We start from the raw sequence: 24,819 nt of genomic DNA, 5'->3' as shown, positions 1-24,819 counted from the left end.
AAAGAGAGCAAGAGAACATGAGATGGAGAAATAGAAAAAAGTGAAAAAAGTGACATACGGCTAAGTATGGTGACCCATACTCAGAATTCGTTCTCTGCATTTAACCCATCCAAAGTGCACACACACACACACACACACACACACCATGAACACACACCCGGAGCAGTGGGCGGCCATTTATGCTGCGGCGCCCGGGGAGCAGTTGAAAAGTCTTTTCTCTTGAGGGAATTTTATTTGTTTCTGGTCTGACTGCTGCTTTAGAGAAGTAAACATCAATGTCTACCAAGGTCATAAATCAGGGGTCCAAAAAAGCCTCCATGATATGTTGGTGGTCCTGTATTTGCTTTTTAATGGGAAAAAAAATGACAAACAAAACAGAAAGGCAGAACCCATCCAAAGTGCACACACACACACCATGAACACACACCCGGAGCAGTGGGCGGCCATTTATGCTGCGGCGCCCGCGGAGCAGTGGGCGGCCATTTATGCTGCGGCGCCCGGGGAGCAGTTGGGGGGTTCGGTGCCTTGCTCAAGGGCACCTCAGTCGTGGCCGGCCCGAGACGCGAACCCACAACCTTAGGATTATGAGTCAGACTCTCTAACCATTAGGCCACGACTTGCCCATGGCCACGACTTGCACAACTTGACGAAAGTAATAGCAAGAAAAAGCTAGAAGGAAAAGTGAGAAGGAAAAAGAGAGAAAGAGAGAAACTGAAAAAGAAAGAAAGAAAGAAAGAAAGAAAGAAAGAAAGAAAGAAAGAAAGGTGAAAGTTAATAGAGACATTTCTTGTTTAATAGAAACAATATTAATATTGCCCTTTTTTTTGAGTAATTTACCAAGTAAGGAACAAAACAAGACTTTAAAAGAAAACACCACTTTTCCTGTTATTCCTCTCGTTAAACACAGCAATTCATCAAAAGTGAATCATTACATCGAGTTTTTTTTTTTTATCCATTTATAGTTTATAGTATCCGTATACTGCTGTGATTAGTTTACAAAGGTTACAAAGTCCTGATGCCAGAGACACAAACTGTTAAACAAACACATCCTTAAGGAAAACTTCAATTTCCTGGTTAGATAGCATATTATAGAGTTCATCATACACGTCTCTGTAAAGGAGCCGTTACTATAGCAACAAAAACATATTAATACAAACAGCTGAAAAGAAAATAGATCACCTTCTTCTGACCAATCAGATGAAAGAATTCAACAGCGCTGTGGATTCGTGTACAAAAGAAAGAACCGAAATAGATATAAAGGCTGGAAAATCAACGACAACTACAAAATATAAAATAATACATTTGGTTATAAATGTAAAAAAAAAAAAACATTTTTTTTAAATAATAATAAAAAACAAAAATAACAATAAATTAAATTTTTTATAATTTCAAATATTTATTTTGATTTATCTATCTAATATAAATCTATAAATATCTACATTTAAATGTATAAATGCTCACTTTCTGTTTTTAACCTAGCATTAGTCTTTAGTTTTTATTGCGCAGAACAATATTATTTTAGATTTTTTATTTTCACTAAGTTTTGAGTAGAAAACAAAGAGCATGATACAAATAGGAGAAGAATATTAAAATGAGGGTAGGTAGAAAAGAAGACAGTGAGTGAGTGAGTCAGGGGGTCAAATCCAAGTGGGGTTTAAGTGGATGCTTTTCAGATGGATGCTTTAAATAAACGAGAGAGAGAGAGAGAGAGAGAGAGAAAGAGAGAGAGGCTGAAGCATTGAACAGATATGAGAAGGTGTGAGGCCGATTCAGATGCCCTCTTTAACCCTCAGAGAGTTTTGCATTGCACTGACAGCATCTCAGATCATCACGAGAAGCTGAACAGGTGTTTGGACAGAACCAAGTGTAAAAAAGGCAAACGCTTATGGAGGAAGACATATTGGCTTTAGGCTGACTACTATTGGCTATCACAGCTATCCTCCCACTCATCTCCAGAAAACCCTGCTGAGTGTCACTGGACACACGCACGGACACACAAGCATGTACACACAAGAACAAACAAAAGCAGGCATACACACAAGCATGCACAATTACACACACGCGCATATACACACGCATATAAGCACCAACAAAAGCAGGCATACACACAAGCATGCACACACATACACACGCACATAAACACACGTAAGCACACACAAAAGCAGGCATACACACAAGCATGCACACACATACACATGCACACAAACACACATGTAAGCACAAACAAAAGCAGGCATACACACAAGCATGCACAATTACACACGCGCGCATATACACACGCACATAAGCACCAACAAAAGCAGGCATACACACAAGCATGCCCACACATACACACACGTAAGCACAAACAAAAGCAGGCATACACACAAGCATGCATGCACGCGCACACACACACGCGCGCGCACACCCACACACCCCGAGCCGCTTTGCACCGTGCAGCGGAAATCCTGTTTGAGGATACAAATAGAGCTTTTAGTTCACACTATACCCTGAGCATCTTAGAGGAATGGAGTCACTGTGCCATGTTTCACTTATCTTATCCGATCACAAACCACATTCACACACACACATACACACACACACACACACACACTCACACACTTGAGATGAACCTGCAATGCAAACACATCCAGTCAGGATATTACATGTGCATTCTCTTACTGAATCCATTGCAGACCTTCCTTTCAGAAGTGCACTAAATATTCTGCTTTAACATGAATTACTGAAGCTAAAACAACTGAAGTCTAAAGGTCAAATTAGCTTTTTTTTTTTTTTTTTTTTTACAGATCTGCTACCTTTAGTGTAGAAACCTTTATACACCTTCCATTCAAACCAAAATAACAAGCGCCCACGCGATATACACAATAGCCATCTTGCATAGTTTAAGGCGAGTATAACGGAGACTTATTAATGTGGTAGCTCAGTGGTTAAGGTGTTGGGCTACTGATCGGAAGGTCATGGGTTCGAACCCCAGGTCCACCAAGCTGCCACTGCTGGGCCCCTGGGCAAGGCCCTTAACCCTCCATTGCTCAGTTGTAAGTCACTCTGGATAAGGGTGTCTGCTAAATGCCGCAAATGTAAATGTTTATTACATCGGGTTCGAAGCCACTGCACCTTTATCTTGCATGTTGTGAAGCCCAAATGTTGGCACCCATACACAGACCTGACTCCAGGGTGGAACCCAGTAGCACTTTCTGTGCCTTTCATGTGGAGTCCATTAGCTCTAACATTCACTAACACATTCGCACATAAGCATGAACCGACATCTCTCTCGTCAGCCACGTTTACGATCTAGCTAACGCTCGTTTTGGTGACGCGGTAGGGGGTTGGGTTTTCCCCCCGGAAGCTTTTCCTGGATCGTTTTAATAAATAGCCTATTAAGAAGCTGCTATGTGGAATATTATACAAATTCTACCCCAGTGTATATTGCAACATGTTTACGGTACGAAATGGATTTTAAATATGTGCTAGCAAGAGACACAGCTGTACTTCTTCCTATTATGATGATTATCCTGGTTGGAGGAGACGTTCGGTCTGATGGGTTTACGCTCCCGTCGCGTGTTCTTATTTCTTCATTAAGGAACTCTTCCTTGATGTGAGCATGCTCGGATTGTCTTATTTCATACCGCGACGTGACGGGATACGATTGGGGTTCGCATGTTATGTTCAGAAGGATTTTTAATCCTGATATGTGATATCAATAGATTACACTACAGAGCTCAAATCTGATTGGTCAGGATCAGCGGTGATGATGATAGCAGTTCTTCTAAAATGCATATCAGCTTTCTATTAATCGATTCTATAAGTCAGATACTTTTTTAATAAATGGATTCAAAAACCGGCTTGCTTGCTTGCTTGCTTATTTATTTATTTATTTATGGAAGGCATCTTCGATTAGAGTCTTCAAGAGAAGATTTTCTGATTTTCAGTTTCTTAGTAACAGAACAATGTGTTTTTTTTTTCTTTTACATTTACATTTACAGCATTTGGCAGAACCAAGAGAAGAAAGAGGCTCCAAAGATGTAAATGACAACAGCCTCTACCTTGTTTTGTGTACGTTTCACACTTAACTAATAAACTAATAAGAGTACAGCATGCCTGCACCATTCTTTAATTGGCTGTAAAATTGTTGCAGAACTACGCCGACATAGGGGGAAAAAATGACACGATCACTGAATATTCTCCAACATCGTGTTTTTTTTGTTGTTGTTGTTGTTTCCCCCCCACTCTCGCCCATGTATTTATATTTGAAATTTTTACTCCGACTTGCCTCGGGAGTTTTTCGAGTCGAGCCGACAAATTAGATCAGTGTAAAGTGTGGGCTGCTCCTGATGAGGCAGCTTTTCATCTGAAATGCAGGGCAGTGTTTATCAGTGCAGCATGCCACCACTACTAGATCTGTTGTTTAAAAAAAAAAAAAAAAAAAAAGGCAGACATCTGGATTTAATGAGGCTGTGAGTTTATAATTTTGTTAAATTTAGCTGAGTCTGCTTAATTTCATCATTTAGTTGCTAGAGATCAGATATAATTACTTGATGCATTTCAGGGTTTTTTTTTTTTCAGTCTAGATATTTCGTATATTCGGTTTGGATTTGGATTGCATTTCTCCATTTGTCTCTCTCTCTCTTCACACACACACACACACACACACACACACACACACACACACACACACACACACACACACACACACACAGTCGCTCAGATTTAAATGCTATGACTTATCGATACAGACACTTTAAATCAAAAGGGCATTGTGACTCCTGAGTCTGCTGGCTCTTTTTAAAACACTTCACTTCCTGCTACTGAACTAGCTCAGGAAAACTGAAACTGCTCTCTCTCTCACACACACACACACACACACACACACACACACACACACACACACACACACACACACACACACACACACACACACACACACACACACACACAGAGACACCGACACACACCAATAGACACTGTCCTCTTTGAGGAACCTCTCAGGGACGGCAGAAGCGAGTCATGTAGTCCTAGAAAGTCACTGAGCCGTACAACCCCCCCGAGTTCCTCAGAAGAACAGAACAATGATACAAAGAGAGCAGGATGGGGATTAAGCATGGCATGGTCGGAGGGTTCTGATTGGCCAAAGGCTCGGATCACACACACACCTAGGGTGGACTCGCCTGATTTGTAAACCTTGAAGATCAATGAAACTCATTCAAACTGAGCTTTTGGCTCAGTCTTACAACCTTACACACATACACACAAGTACAAGCACACAAATCAGGAACATAAAGGCCCAAACACAAGATAGCGATGCATTAGGATGGGAAACTTTCAGTAATGAGTTTCAGAGAAAACAGAGAGAGAGAGAGAGAGAGAGAGAGAGGGAGAGAGGAATAAGATCTGAGAATAGTGTGTGTGAGTGTGTGTGTGTGTGTGTAAGAGCAAGAGAGAGAGAGAGAGAGAGAGAGAGAGAGAGAGAGAGAGAGAGAGAGAGAGAGAGAGAGAGAGAGAGAGAGAGAGAGAGAGTGAGAGAGAGAGACAATGACCAGAAATCGATCAATGCTTCAGGTAATCTGAGGTTATGTCCCGATCTGTGTGGACTGGTGACATTGCAGGCTTGGCACACATGGGAAGAGATCAATGCCCTCCTTTTTGTTCTGCTGTAATCCTTAACTATCTAGAAGTAATTAACCTTCACAGCAGAGGAGAGGAAATAAATAGGCAGCAGAGGGAGGAAGTCTGCAGCGGGCTGGAGAATAGCAATGAGACACACGAGGCTCCGATTTTCCCCTTCAGTCGCTCAACAGCTCTCCGTTCATAGGCAGGTTACACAACTGATACACATGCACTGGAGAGCTTCTGGGGAAAAAAAAACCTAGCTACAGAACCCTGGCACCAGTATTATAGAAGACACAACTCTATTATATACTGAATTTTTTTTTTTTTGCCCTGATATGTAAATGAATCCTGGGCTGAAATCCAGGCCACATCACCAAATAAAGATAATTCTGAATGCACTTTGAGTCAATATTTGCAGTTGTGATATCATCTCATGGTCTATTAAGAAAAAGTTACTACAGCAATGCATGCGCTGCCAATCACTGGTGGATATCTGCTGTTCTCCAGCCATTACGGGTTGAACTGACCTTTTCCTATTTTGTCCCAAAGTATGCTAATTCAACATTTAGATAATGTTCGCTTCGGTTTCATGCATAATCTTTGATGTTAAAGTCACCCTCTTTGAGACAAGATGTATGAAAAAAAGATTTAATCACACATCAAAAAATTAAATGTCCCCAGATAAAGAATGTAGAATGTAACCTAAAATGCACTAGCTAGCTCTCCCCTGTCATATGACAGCTACTAAAATGGGAGCGTGAATGCTATCACATGAAGCTAGCTAACCGCATCTTCTCAACTATGTGACCTACTCCGAGAAAAGCTTTAGTCGGCCTGGTTCGCAAGCATGAGCTCAAATTCCCAATCCTGCATGCTTCCTTTCTCCGGTAAGCGCCTGCGCATCGCATATATTTGCATACTTCAACCTGATAGGCTGTTATATTTTATGACACAGTAAAACTGCTATAAAAGTTATTTTTCTAAATAGATATTTAACTGAACTTAATCCTAACCAAATTTATTTAATTTACCTGACACAGAGAAAAAAGATCTATCGGAAAAGAAACAACAACCCTCTAATATCCCGGTAGCAGACTTTTAATTACATTTTTTTTATAGCACTTTTAACAACAGACAATAAACGTTTAGCACCAAGAGCTGTCATCCATCTAACATATTTTGGTACTAAATAGTATCAAAGATCATCTGCAGTGACTTTCATAAGCTATGACTCAAATCTGCTGAAAGGCAAGAAAAAGTAAACATCCCAAATACTAGCAGCGGGTAAAATACTGATCTACCATATTTTGGTACTAAATAGCTTTATTAACCTAAAGTTGTGTAACTACTTTAATGTATGATTAAAAAAGTTAGTAAATAATCTAGGTGATAAAATATATTTGACCATAAGATGGAACAATTTTAACAATTTTCTATAGGACACATTTGACGCAAATCTGATAAAAGACAAACGGTAAACTAGGTAGCTTAGGAAAGCACAAGACTATTGAAAATAAAGAGCAAACACCAGAGATCCTTATAGCAGATGAAGCACCAAGGTCTGATCATCTGCACTGACTATAGGGCCCTGTTCACACTGCAGGTAAAAGTGGCCCAAATTTTTTTGGGGTCAAGTGACCAGGTCAGATTTCTTCAGGAGTAGTGTGAACACTCAAATCTGGCCCAGATCTGATTTTTTCAAATCAGATTCAGACCACTTCCATATGTGGTCCTGAATCAGACCCAAATCTGATGACAATGACAATTTGACAATGTGGCCGCAGTGTGAACAGCCAAGGCGGATTTGATGCGACTTTTATGTCAATCTACATCGACATTGCCGGCGAAAACCATTTATTTATTTATTTATTTTTTTGCGCCGACGAAAACGTGACACAAACGTGACTGGTGATGTGTGTGTGTGTTAAGAGTGTTATATAAAGTGGTTACGTGAACCAGCTCATAATGTTTGCATTGAATACATCACAATAATTCCTCCATAACCTCGGCAACTTTTTAGCGCAACGGCGTGCTGCGTGTAACGTCATTGTTATTGTTCATTTGCGCAGGCGGGTCAGTTCGAAACAGCAAACTGTTCATGCTGGTATCTGATATAGGTCACATTTTAAAAGGTAATGTGAACAGCCAAACAAAAAAAATCAGATCTGAGCAAAATATCTGAATTGAGCATTAAGACTTGCAGTGTGAACGTGGCCTAGGACTATAGAGACGATGTACTATTTTGGAAATTTATTGATTTTATTGTACGTACAAACTGCCAAATTTTTTGGCGAATGCAATTTTCTTTGGTTGACTTTGAATATGTCCATTTCTTCCCGTATTATCTCAGTTTAAACTGATGATATTTTTACTCCATTTTCTAGAAAACCAGAATTGATGTATTCATTGCTAAAGATTCTGGCCGTAATGGATAAAGCCGTCTTCAAATTGCCGTAAACGCTGAAAATATATTAACCGATATGACGGAAGCACGAATCTGGTGAAAGGCATACGGTGTGTAGAGTAGATATCCTGGAAAAGAACAAATCTATTGGAAAGCATTTTAACCCGTAGTTCTGGCTCCAGTAGAGCAAGGGTTAGTGCTTTCACCAGCCTAAGCGAGTTTGTTTAATTCACAAAGTGCTTGATAATTAGGTAATTAGCTGTGGGAACTCTTCCACGTCTCTGAAGGACTGGGCGTGAAGTACTATTGTATATGCTAAGCACTTTAAAGAGTGATGTGTTCAGGAACCTCTTTCTTTTGAATGAATAAAAGCAGAAGCAATATCAAGGTCATTTGATTAAGACTTCTGTATTTGAAAAAATTCTTGAGGAATTCGGCATTTATACTGCATATACTGTACATAATATTTACAGCGTTTGGCAGACGACTGTACATAAGTACATAAGTGCTTAAATCTCTAACATTGAATACAGTACGTTAATGCTGGCTCACTAAGTTACATACTTAAGATACAATGAGTTTAAAACATTTGTTCAAAGTTACAATGAAAAAGTGTCAAAGTTTTTTTTTTTAAATGCAAAAGATAGGAAAAGAAGTTCTATTTGAAGTGTTTCCTTATTTCCTTATATCTCCATCTCTGTGCATTCCAATGGGCAGGATTTGAGAACAAACCATCCCATCCCTTACACTTTTACTGTAATGGCCCTACACATGAAGAACTTAGGTGAGGTCCACTGCACGTTCCCAGTGTTAGGGTTTCTGTATAAAGAGCTCATTATTGTTGTTATTATTCTTACTTTTCGCACAATTCTGATCGGACTGTTTAATTATCTTACGTGTAAATTGCTCACTCTCACTCATTTTCTACCGCTTATCCGTGCCTATCTCAGGCGTCATCGGGCATCGAGGCAGGATACACCCTGGACGGAGTGCCAACCCATCACAGGGCACACACACACTCTCATTCACTCACACACTCACACACTACGGACAATTTTCCAGAGATGCCAATCAACCTACCATGCATGTCTTTGGACCGGGGGAGGAAACCGGAGTACCCGGAGGAAACCCCCAAGGCACGGAGAGAACATGCAAACTCCACACAAACAAGGCGGAGGCGGGAATCGAACCCCCAACCCTGGAGGTGTGAGGCGAACGTGCTAACCACTAAGCCACTGTGCCCCGCGTGTAAATTGCTAATAGAAGATATGAACTTTTAAGTCTTCAGACAAGGGAAAAGTCTTCAGGACCGGCTGCTTTGCAGGTTTTTTTATTCAGTAACATAAAAATCTACATATAGTTATCTTATTAACTTCAAGAGAATGTTAAAGGAGAGACTGATGAGAGTAAAAACTGCCTATAACTCTTGTAACCTAAGAGTAAACCGTAATTAGCTTCTGGTAATTGCCAGAGAAGCGTTCATGACTACAACTATAATTTGGTAAAAATATAAAGAAGAGACAGTTCCCTGGTTTGCCGTGTGCCAAAATAAAGTAATACTGACTGTGTGAAATGCAAACATGTCGGTTTGTAGAAAAAACAAGGGTAATTTAATTATGGTCCAGATGTGAAAGGTTTTCAAATAGGTAAATTAATAAAAAAAAAAGTTATCTATATATATTAATATAATCCAAATACGGCTACACAGCTACGTGATTAACAGTGTGGTGTATAAAGTTGCTAAAAGAGTAAATCTGGACTGTGATGGTGGTTAATCCTGCTTTGCAAAATATTAAAAAAGAGCAGATATTAAAAACAGTGAAGCAGAAAAGCAGCAATAACTAACAGCATAGACAAAAACCTATTAAGGGAACTTTATTACCCAGAGATCCTGCAGTGCAGCGAAGGAAAGAAAATATCTGTATCTGTAAACACTGATTTGTTGGATTTGCAGCATCCAATATAAACAGCTGTGGTGAGTATGGTGATATTTAATATTTGATAATATCATGATAAATTACTTAGTAGTAATTATATCACAAATCATTTCTTAAACACGGTCCAGCTTATTTAAAATAAAAAAAAAGGACATAGGACGTTGCAATGGTGTCATCCTGTGAAACTGCATAGCAACAGGTATCTGATTGGATGGCAGGAATTTATGCCTTTTTGATGTTGGTTAATTATTTATATAACAGCTGTCTGAGATTCTCTTCTCTTCTGGAATATTTTGGTAAACACTGAAACAAAATATGATTGAAGCTGCTGTTGTTTATGGTTTCTGTTTTTGGTGTTTTGTCTGCTTAGTTTTGGTCCACACACACACACACACACACACACACACACACACACACAAAATTTGCAGATTGCTGCACTTACCCACAAACTCTGAGAGGAAGACGACAAAGAAGGGAGTGACGAGGTCATTGATGCCCTGTACATAGCCGCTGGCTGGATGTCGGATAGCCCAGATAAACAGGATCCTCTCAAACACCTACCACACACACACACACACACACACACACACACAATAAAAATATCTTATTTTATATTGTATTTTTATAGACTTATATGTCTTAGTGGAAAAGTTGGAAAAAAAACCAAAAGGGTTTATTTTAGAATTTGTCACCAACATCAACAACAACAGTCTACAACATGAGGCGGAATTAAAGATGATGTCTGAAGAGAACTTTCTCATTACTTTTCTCATTTCTTCAGACCAAAGAAACCTTCTGGCTTCTATTCAAACAACTTAAGACTTAACTGTGCTGTATCTCCTTATCTAAGTGTATAATATTCACTAGTATGAGGTGTATGGGGAGTTTATACTTGTAAACTGCAAATGTTTCTGAAGGTAGATTAAGTTAGAACTGGTAGTAGATCAGCAACTCGCAATACTAGTGCAAATCTAGCATGAAACCAATTGAAAGCATTTGTCAATTAAGAGAGTTGAAGACTGTGTACATTTGCTTCTGAGTGCTCTCCCAGGTTTAAAATGTCATGACACACCTACAGCACCCCCTGTTGTTAGTTACTCAGCACTGCACACTAAAGTGTAAAAATATTCCTAAATATATAAGCCCTTCCAGAACGTTCTGCTTTGTTTTATACCTTATTTATCTTTAAATATTGTATAATGCTGAATATTTACAGATTTCGCGACTAAAAGTACTACTATATAGTATAGCCTTTTGATGTGACCTACAAGAGCCGGCATGGATGGTGTATAAAAAAATCTCCCTACAAAACAACTTAGTGAGAAATGCAACAAGAAACTGGATGAATGGGCAAAGCCGGTATATTTCCAAAAGTGACCTGGAAATGAGTTTGAAAACACCATTTACTTTGAAGATATGTGATAAGAGCAGAGTGTGTAATTTCATATGAGCTTTATATTAAGCACCACTGGAATGGGACACGACAAAGACATCCAATTCTGAACATGGGCACAAAATAAACAAGCACAATGTTTAAGTCAGTGAGTTTGTGACTGAGTCAGTGAGTGAGTGAGTGAGTGAGTCAGTGAGTGAGTGAGTGAGTGAGTCAGTGAGTGTGTGACCGAGACAGTGAGTGTGTGACCGAGACAGTGAGTGTGTGACCGAGACAGTGAGTGTGTGACCGAGACAGTGAGTGTGTGACCGAGACAGTGAGTGTGTGACCGAGACAGTGAGTGTGTGACCGAGACAGTGAGTGTGTGACCGAGACAGTGAGTGTGTGACCGAGACAGTGAGTGTGTGACAGAGTCAGTGATTGTGTGACAGAGTCAGTGAGTGTGTGACCGAGTCAGTGAGTGTGTGACCGAGTCAGTGAGTAAGTCAGTGAGTGTGTGATCGAGTCAGTGAGTTTGTGACCGAGTCAGTGAGTAAGTCAGTGAGTGAGTGAGTGAGTGAGTGAGTGAGTGAGTGAACGACTGGGTTACTGACTGAGTGAGTGAGAGAGTAAACGACTGAGTGAGTGAGTGAGTGAATGAGTATGTAAACGACTGAGTGAATGGTGAGTGAGTGACTGAACGAGTAAGTGACGGAACGAGTGACCGAGTGGGTGAGCGAGTAAGTAAATGAGTGAGTGTGTACACGAGTGACTGACTGAATATAAATGTCTAAGTGTGAACGAGTAAAAAAACGAGGGATGGCGTGGATGCAAAAATGAGAGTAAAAAAGAAAATGTTAGCGTCACATGAAAACAGACTGTCTCTCTCAGTCACATGAACGAATCTCATCAGAATGTTGGAAGGTTAAATCAGTAAAGTCTCATTCAGTCTCTGACTCTCAGTCTAAGCACAGACTTATGGGAAATCCTCTCCTGACCTCCGACAAAAATCTTAATTTCGACACCTTTCTGGGAAGATGATGTTATCAGTGACAAGCTGAAATGAAGTTCTCTTTCGACCGAAAATTCCCAATGCCTAACGGATATAAATAATAAGAAAAGTTCACCTGCAATTATGTGAAGGTCCCGAATCAGCATGTAGCAGCCAAATCTGCTCATCTCTGCTAAGCTCTTTCTTCGGCACAAAACCGTACAACTCGAGTCTTACTCGAAGTAAGCAGAGGACAGATTGGCTCCTGGTTTCCGAGCGTAAACACGGTGGATGTGCTCAAGACAATGTTCGTATTGCTAACAGAGAATACTATTTAATACTAATTTCAAAAATTCCATAGAATTTTCATGTTATCCATTAATTCTGTTTTCCAGAGGCCAAAAAATGAACTTGTTTTGTTGTGTCCATGTTCGGCATTAAATGTATTTTTCATGTCCCACTTAATATAAAAGTAGACACTCAGGGCTATAAGAAGTTTTAGTCTTTCTGTGTTTACTTTGCCTACTAAGGGCAATATATTCATCGGAAGAAAAAAATATATATATATATATATATATATATATATAAAATACACAATTTTCAAAGTAAATTATGATATAAAACCCATTTCTGCTTTGAGAAATGTGTGATGTGTGAAATGCCCCAAGTGCTTGTTAATAACCATCTAAAATTTGTTGGGTGTTTCTCTACAGCCACTAAAATTCTGTGTAAGGTTATCAACAGAAGGAACGAAACACATCTCACACTGAAAGCCAACCGAATCCTAACTAACTAGCTAAATTTATATCAGACTTTAAAGAGAGAGATTTGTCGCGACTGGCGATAAAATAATTCATTAGTTTAGACTGATTAAAAGAAGTCGTTTTTCACTCCCGTGGGGGCGGTGGTGGCTCAACTGGTTAAGGCTCTGTGTTGTTGATCGGAGGATCGGGGTTCAAGGCCCAGAACAGCCAAGCTGCCACTGCTGGGCCCTTGAGCAAGGCCCTCAACCCTCCCTGCTCCAGGGGTGCTGTGTCATAGCTGCCCCTGCACTCCGACCCCAACCTCCTCAGTTGGCGTATGTGAAGAAAAGCATTCCACTGTGCTGTAATGTATATTTTGCAATAATAAGGGCTTCTATGCCTAGTATTGTTTGTATGTATATATGGTTTGCCATTTTTTGTTGACTGTGTCATTTGTGAATTTGACGCCAGCTTTAAAACGTTTAAAAAGAAAAAAAAAAAACGTCTTTTCTCAATGCAGCTACAGGAAATTTACAAATAACGAGTCCAGTCTGCTTCCATCGAAGGTACAGCATGAGACGCCGTATGATGACCTTCACCCTGGATAACACTACAAGATAAATCCATAATGGGATTTGTTATGTGATATTTGAGCAGTGCTGGGTCAACACAAGGTTCTGCATCGGGACGAGAAGCCGGTGTTGGCTTATAAACAAACACTCTAATGAGTTTTAGCCTACTGTCCATCTACTGTGTAGAACATGTGGGATTATTCCAAAAAAATTCTTTTTAACACGTTTCACAGACCAATCTCACTTACAATTGAAGCTTAATAACCATTTGCTGCAGTGCCAATAAACTTTTTGGTTACGCATTAGGTTGTGTTGTTATTGGAAAATCAGACCTACATCAATAAAGTGTTTTATTGCTCTTATCTCACTGCATTGTACCAGCAATTGTAATTTAACAGAGGATACTGTCCCAAAGCAGCGGTACAGAAAAATACATATTCAGAAATAAATTAGAAATTTGAAATCTGTCCCTAATGAGTAACCCAGATGGTGAGAGACTTTAATGAGACAGTGGCGAGGAGAAACTGCCTGGGACGATGTTAATTGTGCTGTATGTCCAAATAAATAAATAAATAAATAAATAAATAAATACTTCCTGTTTTCACTTATTATAAAGCAACTAAATACAATTATTCTGGTATTCTCCTTCCTTTGTTATGTTCAAAAACAATTAGAACAAGAAGCCAAAAACATAAAGCACGGTTTGTTTGTTACTGAGGACCTGGAAAGTTCTTCTGCACGTTTGTGTAAATGAAATAGAAAGAATAAGTTTTTTCTGTACAGACACTTAATACAGAAGCCGAGGGACGACTGTGGAGGAAAGGAAAATGGTAGGAAAGAAAGGAAAAGAAAGGAAAGGAAAAGAAAGAAAAAAAAGAGGACAGGCCTCACCTCCTGTACTAGCGGCTGCTGGAACAAAGGAATCAGTGGATTCGTTCTGGGGATATCGATGTGAATCTGGAGAGGAAAACACACACACACACACACACACACACACACACACACACACACACACACACACACACACCAATTCAGTGTGTCTAAAAACATGGGCATTCATGGCAAAACTCAGGGTAAATCAATAAAGGCCAGAACGAGCTAAATAGAGTTTCATGCCTTAGCTCTTACAGTAAGTTTGGGAAATCAATCAAGCTCGGACAGCGCGGCATCGATCGGACTTCATAACGAGCCGAGCCCACTCAGAGAGATCCATAGGCCATGAAAACAAACATAACTCCAAAATGGATTAGAAAGAAAACGCTCGCTTGTATCCCATTTCCTCAAATGCACACAAACACTCGACCCTCCCGGTATTTCGCCGCTCGTTTACTGCTTTTCCAGTTTTCCATTTTCTAACTGTTATTGCTGTGCTGTTCTCTTTATATGGTCCTCTAGCATTACTGAAAAGATTACAAAACGCTGTAATCTGCAGCTGAGAAATTGGATCAAACGTGGAAGCACAAATAGGGCATTAGCTGCTGTTTTTGTATATAATGAGACATTTTGTTGAATCGCATCGAGTCGGACTGGAAATGAAACGGCTTCATATGGTCAGGTCAGAGAGAGGCCAGCGGAGTGCAGCGCTTCTGTATTCATGTCGATGGCAGCGCTCTCGCCGTCGAGCCGATGTCGACGTTAAAAGGTCATTTTGTGTCTTGCAGACGGCCAGGGGCCATTCAGACCGCTCGGTACAACCTCATAAACAGCCCTAAAGGTCTGCTGCCCATTTGTGCCACGCTGGGGGAAATGAAGTGCTCTGGGCTGGGGGCAGCTCTGTCCTGCAGACCGACGCGACAGAAAAAAAAAAAAGAATAAAATACACGGCTGCCAAGTCTCAGTCTTGCACCATTAACCCGACTTTTATAACCTATAAGCTTATCGATCTCAGCCTCGTCTATTAAGAACACATGCTGTATAAGCTGCGGTTATTAACAGAGACTTTGCCAGGGAGCCACATAAAGCGAGTAACACGCACATTTCTCGCGACCTTGTTCGCCTGTTATTTGAAATGCTAGCCATTCACACCCGTTAAGGTAAATATGAAGCTATCTTAAGGTAAGGTCATGCGGGGAGAAAACGTCCTGCTTGCTATTCCGTGTCCATTAGGATGTAACCGAATATGAATACATTGGTCGATGTGAACTGAGAATGTGCTCAAAAACAGCCTTCTGGTTTAGGCCACGCCCACTTTGAATAAATTTTTTTTATAGCACTTTCAACAATGTACAAAAGCTGTGTCTGTATAAATTCAAAATAAAAGTTATAAAAGTTTAAAATCTAAAGTTTATTCCTAGCGAGCAAACCAGAAGCAACAATGGGACGGTATGAGGAAGATTCGGTGACTCTGAAAAGCCAGATAATAAATCATTTCCTTTCTATAGACTGTAGACTATCAATACGTAATAAAGAGAAATCGTGTAACCAGGAGGTTAAGAGCAACTTCTAAGTAGGTTTGAAGTTCATCAGCATAATTTTAAAATTCACTATAGATCTGAATTCGTTAACAGTAAATCCAGTAAAAACAGTACAAATATATGGTAAACTAATAAGAATGTGATTTACCAAAAAAAAAAAACCCAATGAAATAATTGGAACATAATAGCAAAGTAACACTGAAGTAATAATGGCTCTGATGTATGATGGCTTGAAAAACAAAACGGCCAACAGTAAGTGTATCAAACACATGATACGTGCCATGGGCAGGTGTCTAATTCAGGATGTTTTCCGACCTGAACCACTACGATAAATAAAGCAGAGTAAAGTAGAAGACTGCTGTAGCTAAACTTATTCCAAAGACTATTCAAAGTGCTGAATCAGCATGGTACTAAACTCTAAACCATTCTTCGTCATCGTTCCTTAAATATCTATCATTCAACCTTGAAAAGTGCACCTAGTGTTCCTGAAAAGCTTTGGAAACAATTTGTGCCCCATTACCATGCCATAAATCAGTTTAAAAGTATATTACGTGCAAGTTTTCGGATGAATGGATACATATTAAAGGTACAAGAACGCAGGCATCTTTAGTAATACTACTTTGTAACTCGTTATATACTCAAATACAGGACTCACTGATGACATTTGAAATATTTCTTACGCATTGTAATGGTTATTAAATATTATAATTGGTTTAGAATTGTGCCTGGGTCATTATTAGTTATAACAGTGATGCTTGTGTTACAATATGAGTAAGTTTACTTACAGTATTTTCCGCACCATAAGGCGCACCGGGTTATAAGGCGCGGTCTCAATTACAAGGTCTATTTCTGTACTTAACCCATACATAAGGCGCACCGTATTATAAGGCGCATGCTAAAACATACGGTCTACAAAAAAAAAGGTAACGGAAGCAAAACAGTGAGTTTAGTTGAACTTTATTCTACTATTTAACAACACACACATTATTTTTTAATCAATCTTCTCCCACAAATCCACCAAAGTCCTCATCTACTGTGTCTTCTTAACTTGGCGCAGTACATTTTCTTGCTTCCTTCACTCCCGAACCACAGATACATTGACGTTGAATTCTTTCAGCTGCTCTATTCCCATTTACTCCCAGTAACTGATAGCCTGTAGTATGAATTGTGCCTCGTAAGCATCTGATTTTTATTGGCGGATGGCAAACCAACTTAAGGTGCATTTACCACCACCTACTGGACAGGAGTGTGGAGCACATAATGGTTAGGAAGAAACAAATGTTGTTTTGCAACATACCGGTAGTATACCTACCGGAGGCGTGGCGGAGGTAAGCGTACGTACTGTACGTATTACGTAATGTCCTCTGATTGGTTTATCGCTGCCAGCGTACGTAGTGTACGTATTACGTCCCTGTGTCAGTGGGAAACGGTCCGACAGTCAATCGAGCGGAGCGTTTACCAAAGTCACACAACATTTTTACAGATTTCTGGAACTCAGTGCACACATAAGGCGCACCGGATTATTAGGCGCACGGCCGATTTTTGAGAAAATTTAAGGCTCTTAGGTGCGCCTTATAGTGCGGAAAATACTGTATTAGTAAGGAATTATTTAGAACATGTTATTAGAGATAATAAAAATGCTCACAAGGCATCATTACCGACATACAGTATAAATGTGCTTATTCTTGTAAGTGTGTATTTATGAATACGGGCTTCACAGAAAGTTAAATTGTCTCTAGACAAATTAAAACACATTCATGGAGATGCCGTCGTGTTTGCTGCTATTTAATTAATACATTCCGAGCTCCATTAAGTGTCCCAATACACAGTTATTAAAAATGTAATGGGGAAATGGGAGCATTCAGGACGTTACCTGTCTGTAGGTGTCTCTGTGGTGCTCGTCTGTTCTGGAGTGATAATACTGCTCGATGAAGCCAAAGTACTCCTCTCTCTTCCTTTGGAGAACCAGCTCCCTACGCTCCATATTAGCTGGCAGGTAGCCCTGAAGAGAGAGAGAGATGAGAGAGAGAGAGAGAGAGATGGGAGAGAGAGAGAGAGAGAGAGAGAGAGAGAGAGAGAGAGAAGAGAGAGAAAGATAGAGAGAGAGAGATGGAGAAATGGGAGAGAGAGAGAGAAAGAGAGGGAGAGAGAGAGGAGAGAGAGAGCATGAGAGAAAAGAGAAAGCTCTCGCTCTTTCCCTCTCTCTCTCCTCTCTTCCCTGGGAGAGAGCGAGAGCGAGCCTTCTTGATCTCTCTTTCTCTCTCGAGGCGAGAGAGAAGAGGAGAGAAATATCCTCTCTCTCTTACCGAGAGGAGCGAGATGGACGAGCTCCCTGCTCTTCCCCCTTCTTTTCTAGGACGAAGAAAGAGAGAAAGAGAGAGAGAGCCTTATTCACAGACCAGCAGGGCTCACTGAATGGTTTGATGATAATAAAAACGATGTAAGATCATATGCTTTGGCCTTCACACTCCACACCAGATCTCAACCCTAAGAGAGAATCTAGACATCGCTCTCATCCACCAATGTCATTGTTGAAGGAAACGAGAAAAGCTTCTGTTTGTACAAAAGATGCCTTTTTTTTCCGGGTTTACAGAAGAAAATAATTAATTAATTTGTACATCCGGGTGTCGACTTAAAGGGGAAACCGACAGAAAGTGTTCAGTAAGTTTTGGAGCCTTGGCGAGACTTTTTAAAGTTCTGGAACAATAAGCACCATTCTTCCTAAAGATATTCTCTATCCGCCACCAATGCTATGATCTGGTGCAAATGTTTTCCACTCAGTAAAAAAAAAAAAAAAAAAAAAAAAAAAAAGAAGGCCTATGCTTCTTATCTCCTCCACAATAATTTTCTCACGGTAAAACACAAACACGGTGTTGTCACATGCTCGAGATGGACAAATAATAACTATGATTCAGAATCACTTAGCGAGCACTCCATCAGCTCTCGTCTGAAGCTTTCGAGTGTGTGCGTGTGTGTGTGCGTGACGATCTCTCGCGTTCGCGTCTCGTTTGCGTCCTCGTCCGTCCTGTAGACAGCTATTAAATGCCGAGGTAAACGCAAAAAGGAATGCAAATGATTAGAGTGAGTACTTTGTGTAAACAAAGGCCTAGCTGTGCTTGCATGACACATAGTGGGGGGGGGGGATGTCATGAAAATGGTGTGTGTAGTAAAAAGGCTCACTCGCCATGTGTGTGTGTGTGTGTCTGTGTGTGTGTGTGTGTGTGTGTGTGTGTGTGTGTGTGTTTTCATCTCTAATCTGTTTGCAAATGCTATATGAAGCACAGAGTGTTTAAGGGCGTTTACTCCATCCTGTGGAGCTCTGTGTTATCGACAGGCAGAGTACATCGCAAAGTACAGATGTGTAAGTTAATCCTATAGATCAGCCTTCCCACACAATTATCTGAGCTGTGAATGCTGACAGGAAGCCGGTTTGTCCCTGAATGTACATATAAGCTCACCGTCCACTTTATTAGGATGTTACACACCTGCTCATTTCCGAAGTCCAATCAGCCAATAACGTGACCGCGGTACCAGGCATAAGATCATGTACATCCAGGTAAAGAGCTTCAAGTTAATGTTCACAACGAACATCAGAATGAGGGAGAAATTAAATCTCTGCCATTTATAACACGGCAGGGTTGAAGGTGCCAGATGGGTTCGTTTGAGTATTTTTCCAAATCTGCTGATCTTTGGGATTTTCATACAACAGTCTCTACAGTTTACATAGAATGGTATTCGGGAGAATTCATAATAAATAAGTAAACAAATAAATAAACAAACCGCTCCTATCCTACCCCTTTGATCCTAAACGTGTGTAAATTAAAATAAAAAAATATTGTAGAAACTATTTTCGTTCAAGCAACGAAGTCAAAATTTTTACCTTAAATAATATATATTTTTTAAATATATAGAGATAAATGATTTTTTTTATTTGAATTATTATGAATAATTTTTTCTAGTGTCACCCAGGTTAGTCTGGTTCTTCTCATGTTCTCCGTCAGAAATTATTTTTTGCTCATTTAGGATAAATTTAAATGTAAACGTTTTATTCTGAATATTGTTATTCCTGTAAAGCCGCCTCGTGACAACGTCCGGGGTTGGAAGCGTTGTCCGAATAAAAGTGAATCAAATCTGACTTAAAAATCTAACTTTATACCATGAAAGAAATATAACTGGGCCTCAGCGAAGCGTCGACGTGTGATACAGAATACTCACTGATAGAAGTCTCCAAGTGATAGGGCGTACTTCTCGTGGGATCCCTGACCAGCTGTGCTTTCGTAAGTCCTCTGTCCAAACACACAACATTAAAATCAATAAAATGTACACGTTATAAACCACAGGCAGTCCTTACTGGTCAGCAACAGTGTACAACAGATCAATAGCTAGCGTATAGCATGGCCTGTTCGATCGGGCGTAATTAAAATATCTGAGCCACGATCCAAACAACACAAACCGCTCAGCCATTTTCCTGAGATTACAACCATAACGTACATCATTCCTCATTTTATTTCAGTGTCAATAAACTATTAGGTTTAATTAGCAGATGTGGTACACCTTAACATTGCCTAGCATGATGTATAGTAGTAATTTCTAGGAAAAAGTCATCCCGTAACCTCGGACGGATTTTAAAAATAATTACCCTCCTGCCGGCTATTAAGCAAGCAATCAAAAATTTGTCTGGGCAGGTTAACTGTTGTGCTGAAGGTGAGGCTGGGGAAAGAAAGCAAGGTGGAAAAAATGGGCTTAGAGTGGAGGAGTGCTGAAAGCAACATATTGCGAACAGGAAGTGCGAAGCGGTTCTTGATGAAGTGTTGTTGTTGTTGTTGTTGTTATTATTGTCAAGACTGACATCTTGAACATTTTGTTGGAACTGAAAATATGAGAGTGTGTGTGTGTCTGTGTGTGTGTGTGTGTGTGTGTGTGTGTGTGTGTGTGTGTGTGTGTGTGTGTGTGTGTGTGTGTGTGTGTGTGTGTGTGTGTGTGTGTGTGTGTGTGTGTGTGTGTGTGAGAGAGAGCATCTCTAATGGCCAAATGGAGTTGGAGCTGGTTATGTAAAAAAATTCTTTCCTTTTTATTTTTAACCCTGTCTCATGTGCTGTGATTTACACAAATCAGCCATAATGGTAAAACCACCTGCCTAATATTGTGTAGATCCTGTTTGTGCCGCCAAACCAGCTCTGAACCATCGAGCTACGTACTCCACGAGGTGTTGTGTTATCTAGCACTAAGACTTTAGCAGCAAATAATATAAGCCCTACATTGTGAAGGTTGGGCCTCCATGGATCAAACTTGTTTGTCCAGCACATCCCAGAGACGCTCGATCAGACAGAGGACCAATCAGACTGATCGGGAGATTGGAGATGGGAGGCCATGAACTCATTGACGCATTGTCCTGAAACTGTTCCTGAACAATTTTTGCAGTGTGACAGGGAGCATCATGCTAAAAGAGGGCACTGCTATCAGAGAATACTGTTACCATGAAGAAATGGACTTCGTGTCCACAAATAACATCCACATGAATGGCAGGACCCAAGGATTCCCAGCAGGACTCTGGCCAGAGCATCAAACTGACTCCAAAATCTTGCCTTCTTCCAATTCATGATGTGTACATACCATGAAAGTACTACCGTCTTTTTAGAACAGAACTTAACAAGATAAATGTACAAATTTAGACGTGCCAGATGCTAATTAACTTGAAGCCACCGGCTGGGCACTTTAATCAAAAACTATACATTGTATTTATTGATTGATTTTATTTATTTACGGTGAATTTTCTTGTAAATCAATCAATCAGTCGTGTAATATATCCATCACTCGGTCTTTTCCCTGAATTAAATATGAATATTAAATAGAAGCATGTCCAAAAGTGCTTCTACATCATCCCCAAAATAACAACAAACCTAAAAAAAAAAAAATTAAGTGAATTATTTTCAGGCTCATGTTTATCTCTGTGTCATTTTGGAGGCTTCGTGGTTACCGGGTTCGAGGGAAAAGTCATGGCAAAGGTTCTCCGGTTCCTTCGTGCGGTTTCAGCTTGGCAGGACTTTGTTCATGCTGAGAGGTTACGCCTCTTAAACTCAGAATCCATCTGTTAGCACACAAGCTTCCATTTGCTCTGCCTTATTTTTTTTTAAATTCTCATTATTATTCTCGAATGATGACAGGTGCGTAAATTAAATAATGAATCCGGCTAATTAATAGGCAGCCGCTACAGGAGTGACATCTTAAAAATTTAATAAATAAACTCCAGCGAGACCCTCGGGGTGATTGCAGCCAATTTAGATAAAAGATGTTATTTTTTTTGCCTTGTATTTTTTCACACTGTTAACACTGCAGAGCGACATATGGCGGTGGTGACTGCTTTCTAAAAGCTTTGAATTACAACAATCTTATACACAGCATTAAAAAAAAAAAAACATCTCCTACGACAAAAAAAAACTCTCCTACGACTCCGGTGGTGTTGGTTGGCTGCCTGCCGTCACGCGAAGACAAACCGAGATGAGACAACGAGACAAGTCACGATTACTACCAACTATAAAAGAAGGCTTAATTTGTTATCCTGCTTGAATACACACTTATGAGAAGTACACATAAAAAAAGAAGAAGAAGAAGAAGTAGGAAAAGAGCATTCCAGAGATAAGTGACATGTTCCAACACCCTGCTGTGACATCAACACGTCAGTCACAGCCACCCGAGCTCGAGGTAGCGTTTCAATTTCACTTGGTGGTATGATGAAAGCACCCTCTCCCTTAATTGAACCGTTAAACTCAGAGCACCGCGTCGAGCAAAAGCGCTCGCGCGGCTTGGTTTAGGTTTTTCTGACAGCTCCGAGGTGTGTTTAAACGCCTGATCGCAGCAATGTGCCTGGAGAACAGAAGGCTCGCTCAGCACGACCCCAGGAAGACAAAAATAACAGTTTCTCTTTCAGCACTCCCACCATCTCTGCTGTTTGTACCTGCCTCCCACATGCCCCAGGAAGAAAAGATTTAAAAAGTGACATTGGGGGACAGAAAAAGTTCAAATCCCACCCCCACCAACCCCACACACCCCCCAGCTCGAGACTTGCGTCGCTTCCTGATGTTAGAGGTCCCGAAGGAAAAACCTTCAAGCCGAGTTGCTCAGCACTTCTGCTAATTATCCAGCAACTAAAAAGCTGAGAAAGATTATAGTCTGAAAGTTCGAGTCATAACAATCATTCGTCTTGCTCAGTGTTCGACTTACTTAACGATAATTCCCTTATGTGTTTAGTTCCTTTCTCCTTTAATGCACGTCTGAATAACGCCTTTGAGAGATGATGTCGGACAATAAAAGATGACCGATCACGGATACTGGATGAGACCGATGACGTACAGTATACATATGATAAAGTGTGTATTAAATAAGGTGTAGTTATGAGATTTGGATATTTTCACACTCACCCAGGTTGGTGTTGGGACTCGCCAGCAGCTGCTTGAACTTATCCAATCGGGTCTTCTCTCTCACCGTCATGGGTGGAGCTCCAGATGCATTCTGGTCTGAAATGCGGGCGATCAGAGGGATGATGGGACGCACCGGGAGAGACTGCTGTTTCTGTAGAGTGCTGCGCTCTGGACAAGATTCACACAAATTCTTAGAGAAATGAAGACATGAAAGACAAGACAGATAGACAGACACATAGACAGACAGCTACAGATGTAGATATAGACAGATATGGACAGAGAGATACAGATTGATATAGACAAGCAGGTAGATACGGACAGCAGGATGGGCAGACAGAAAGGGAGAATAGATGAATACAGAATATTTTCAATATATATGAATATAGAAAGAGAAAGATAGATACACACATTCAGATAGACAGATGTAGTGACAGAGACAGACAGCTAGGCAGATCGAGTCAGACCAGAGGATAGGAATAAACAAAGACACACAAATAGCTACATACTGATAGACAGACAGATATAGATAGGTGCAGACAGACATACACTGACAGGCAGACAGTTAGATATAAACAGACAGACAGACAACTAGATATAGAAAGGTACAGACAGACAGACAGACAGACACACACACAACTAGATATAGAAAGGTACAGACAGACAGACAGACAGACAGACCTACAGACAAACTAGATATAGAAAGGTACAGACAGACAGACAGACAGACAGACAGACAACTAGATATAGAAAGGTACAGACAGACAGTCAACTAGATATAGAAAGGTACAGACAGACAGACAGACAGACAGACAACTAGATATAGAAAGGTACAGACAGACAGACAACTAGATATAGAAAGGTACAGACAGACAGACAGACAACTAGATATAGAAAGGTACAGACAGACAGACAGACAACTAGATATAGAAAGGTACAGACTGACAGACAGACAACTAGATATAGAAAGGTACAGACAGACAGACAGACAACTAGATATAGAAAGGTACAGACAGACAGACAACTAGATATAGAAAGGTACAGACAGACAGACAGACAACTAGATATAGAAAGGTACAGACCGACAGACAGACAACTAGATATAGAAAGGTACAGACAGACAGACAGACAACTAGATATAGAAAGGTACAGACAGACAGACAACTAGATATAGAAAGGTACAGACAGACAGACAGACAGACAGACAGACAACTAGATATAGAAAGGTACAGACAGACAGACAACTAGATATAGAAAGGTACAGACAGACAGACAGACAACTAGATATAGAAAGGTACAGACAGACAGACAACTAGATATAGAAAGGTACAGACAGACAGACAACTAGATATAGAAAGGTACAG

General features: G+C 40.2%; 1 protein-coding gene across 3 annotated transcripts in view; it reads right to left on the bottom strand.

Annotated features, from left to right (window-relative positions):
* The window catches only part of tbc1d22b (TBC1 domain family, member 22B), a 57,323-nt gene that overhangs the window by 22,115 nt on the left and 10,389 nt on the right, over positions 1-24,819 (bottom strand). For all 3 annotated transcript variants that reach the window (XR_003441292.2, XM_027151584.2, XM_027151585.2), the window contains 5 exons: positions 23,459-23,626; positions 20,256-20,326; positions 17,914-18,042; positions 14,518-14,583; positions 10,391-10,505 (listed from right to left, as the gene is read on the bottom strand). Coding sequence is in view for 2 of the 3 variants with exons in the window: in XM_027151584.2 (XP_027007385.1) it covers positions 10,391-10,505; positions 14,518-14,583; positions 17,914-18,042; positions 20,256-20,326; positions 23,459-23,626 (549 nt within the window). In the remaining variant the exon portion in view is untranslated. The remainder of the gene's footprint in view (positions 1-10,390; positions 10,506-14,517; positions 14,584-17,913; positions 18,043-20,255; positions 20,327-23,458; positions 23,627-24,819) is intronic.

The sequence above is a fragment of the Tachysurus fulvidraco genome, chromosome 14 (assembly GCF_022655615.1).
Source record: "Tachysurus fulvidraco isolate hzauxx_2018 chromosome 14, HZAU_PFXX_2.0, whole genome shotgun sequence".
Classification (NCBI taxonomy): domain Eukaryota; kingdom Metazoa; phylum Chordata; class Actinopteri; order Siluriformes; family Bagridae; genus Tachysurus; species Tachysurus fulvidraco.
This window is presented reverse-complemented; position numbering and strand designations above follow the sequence as displayed.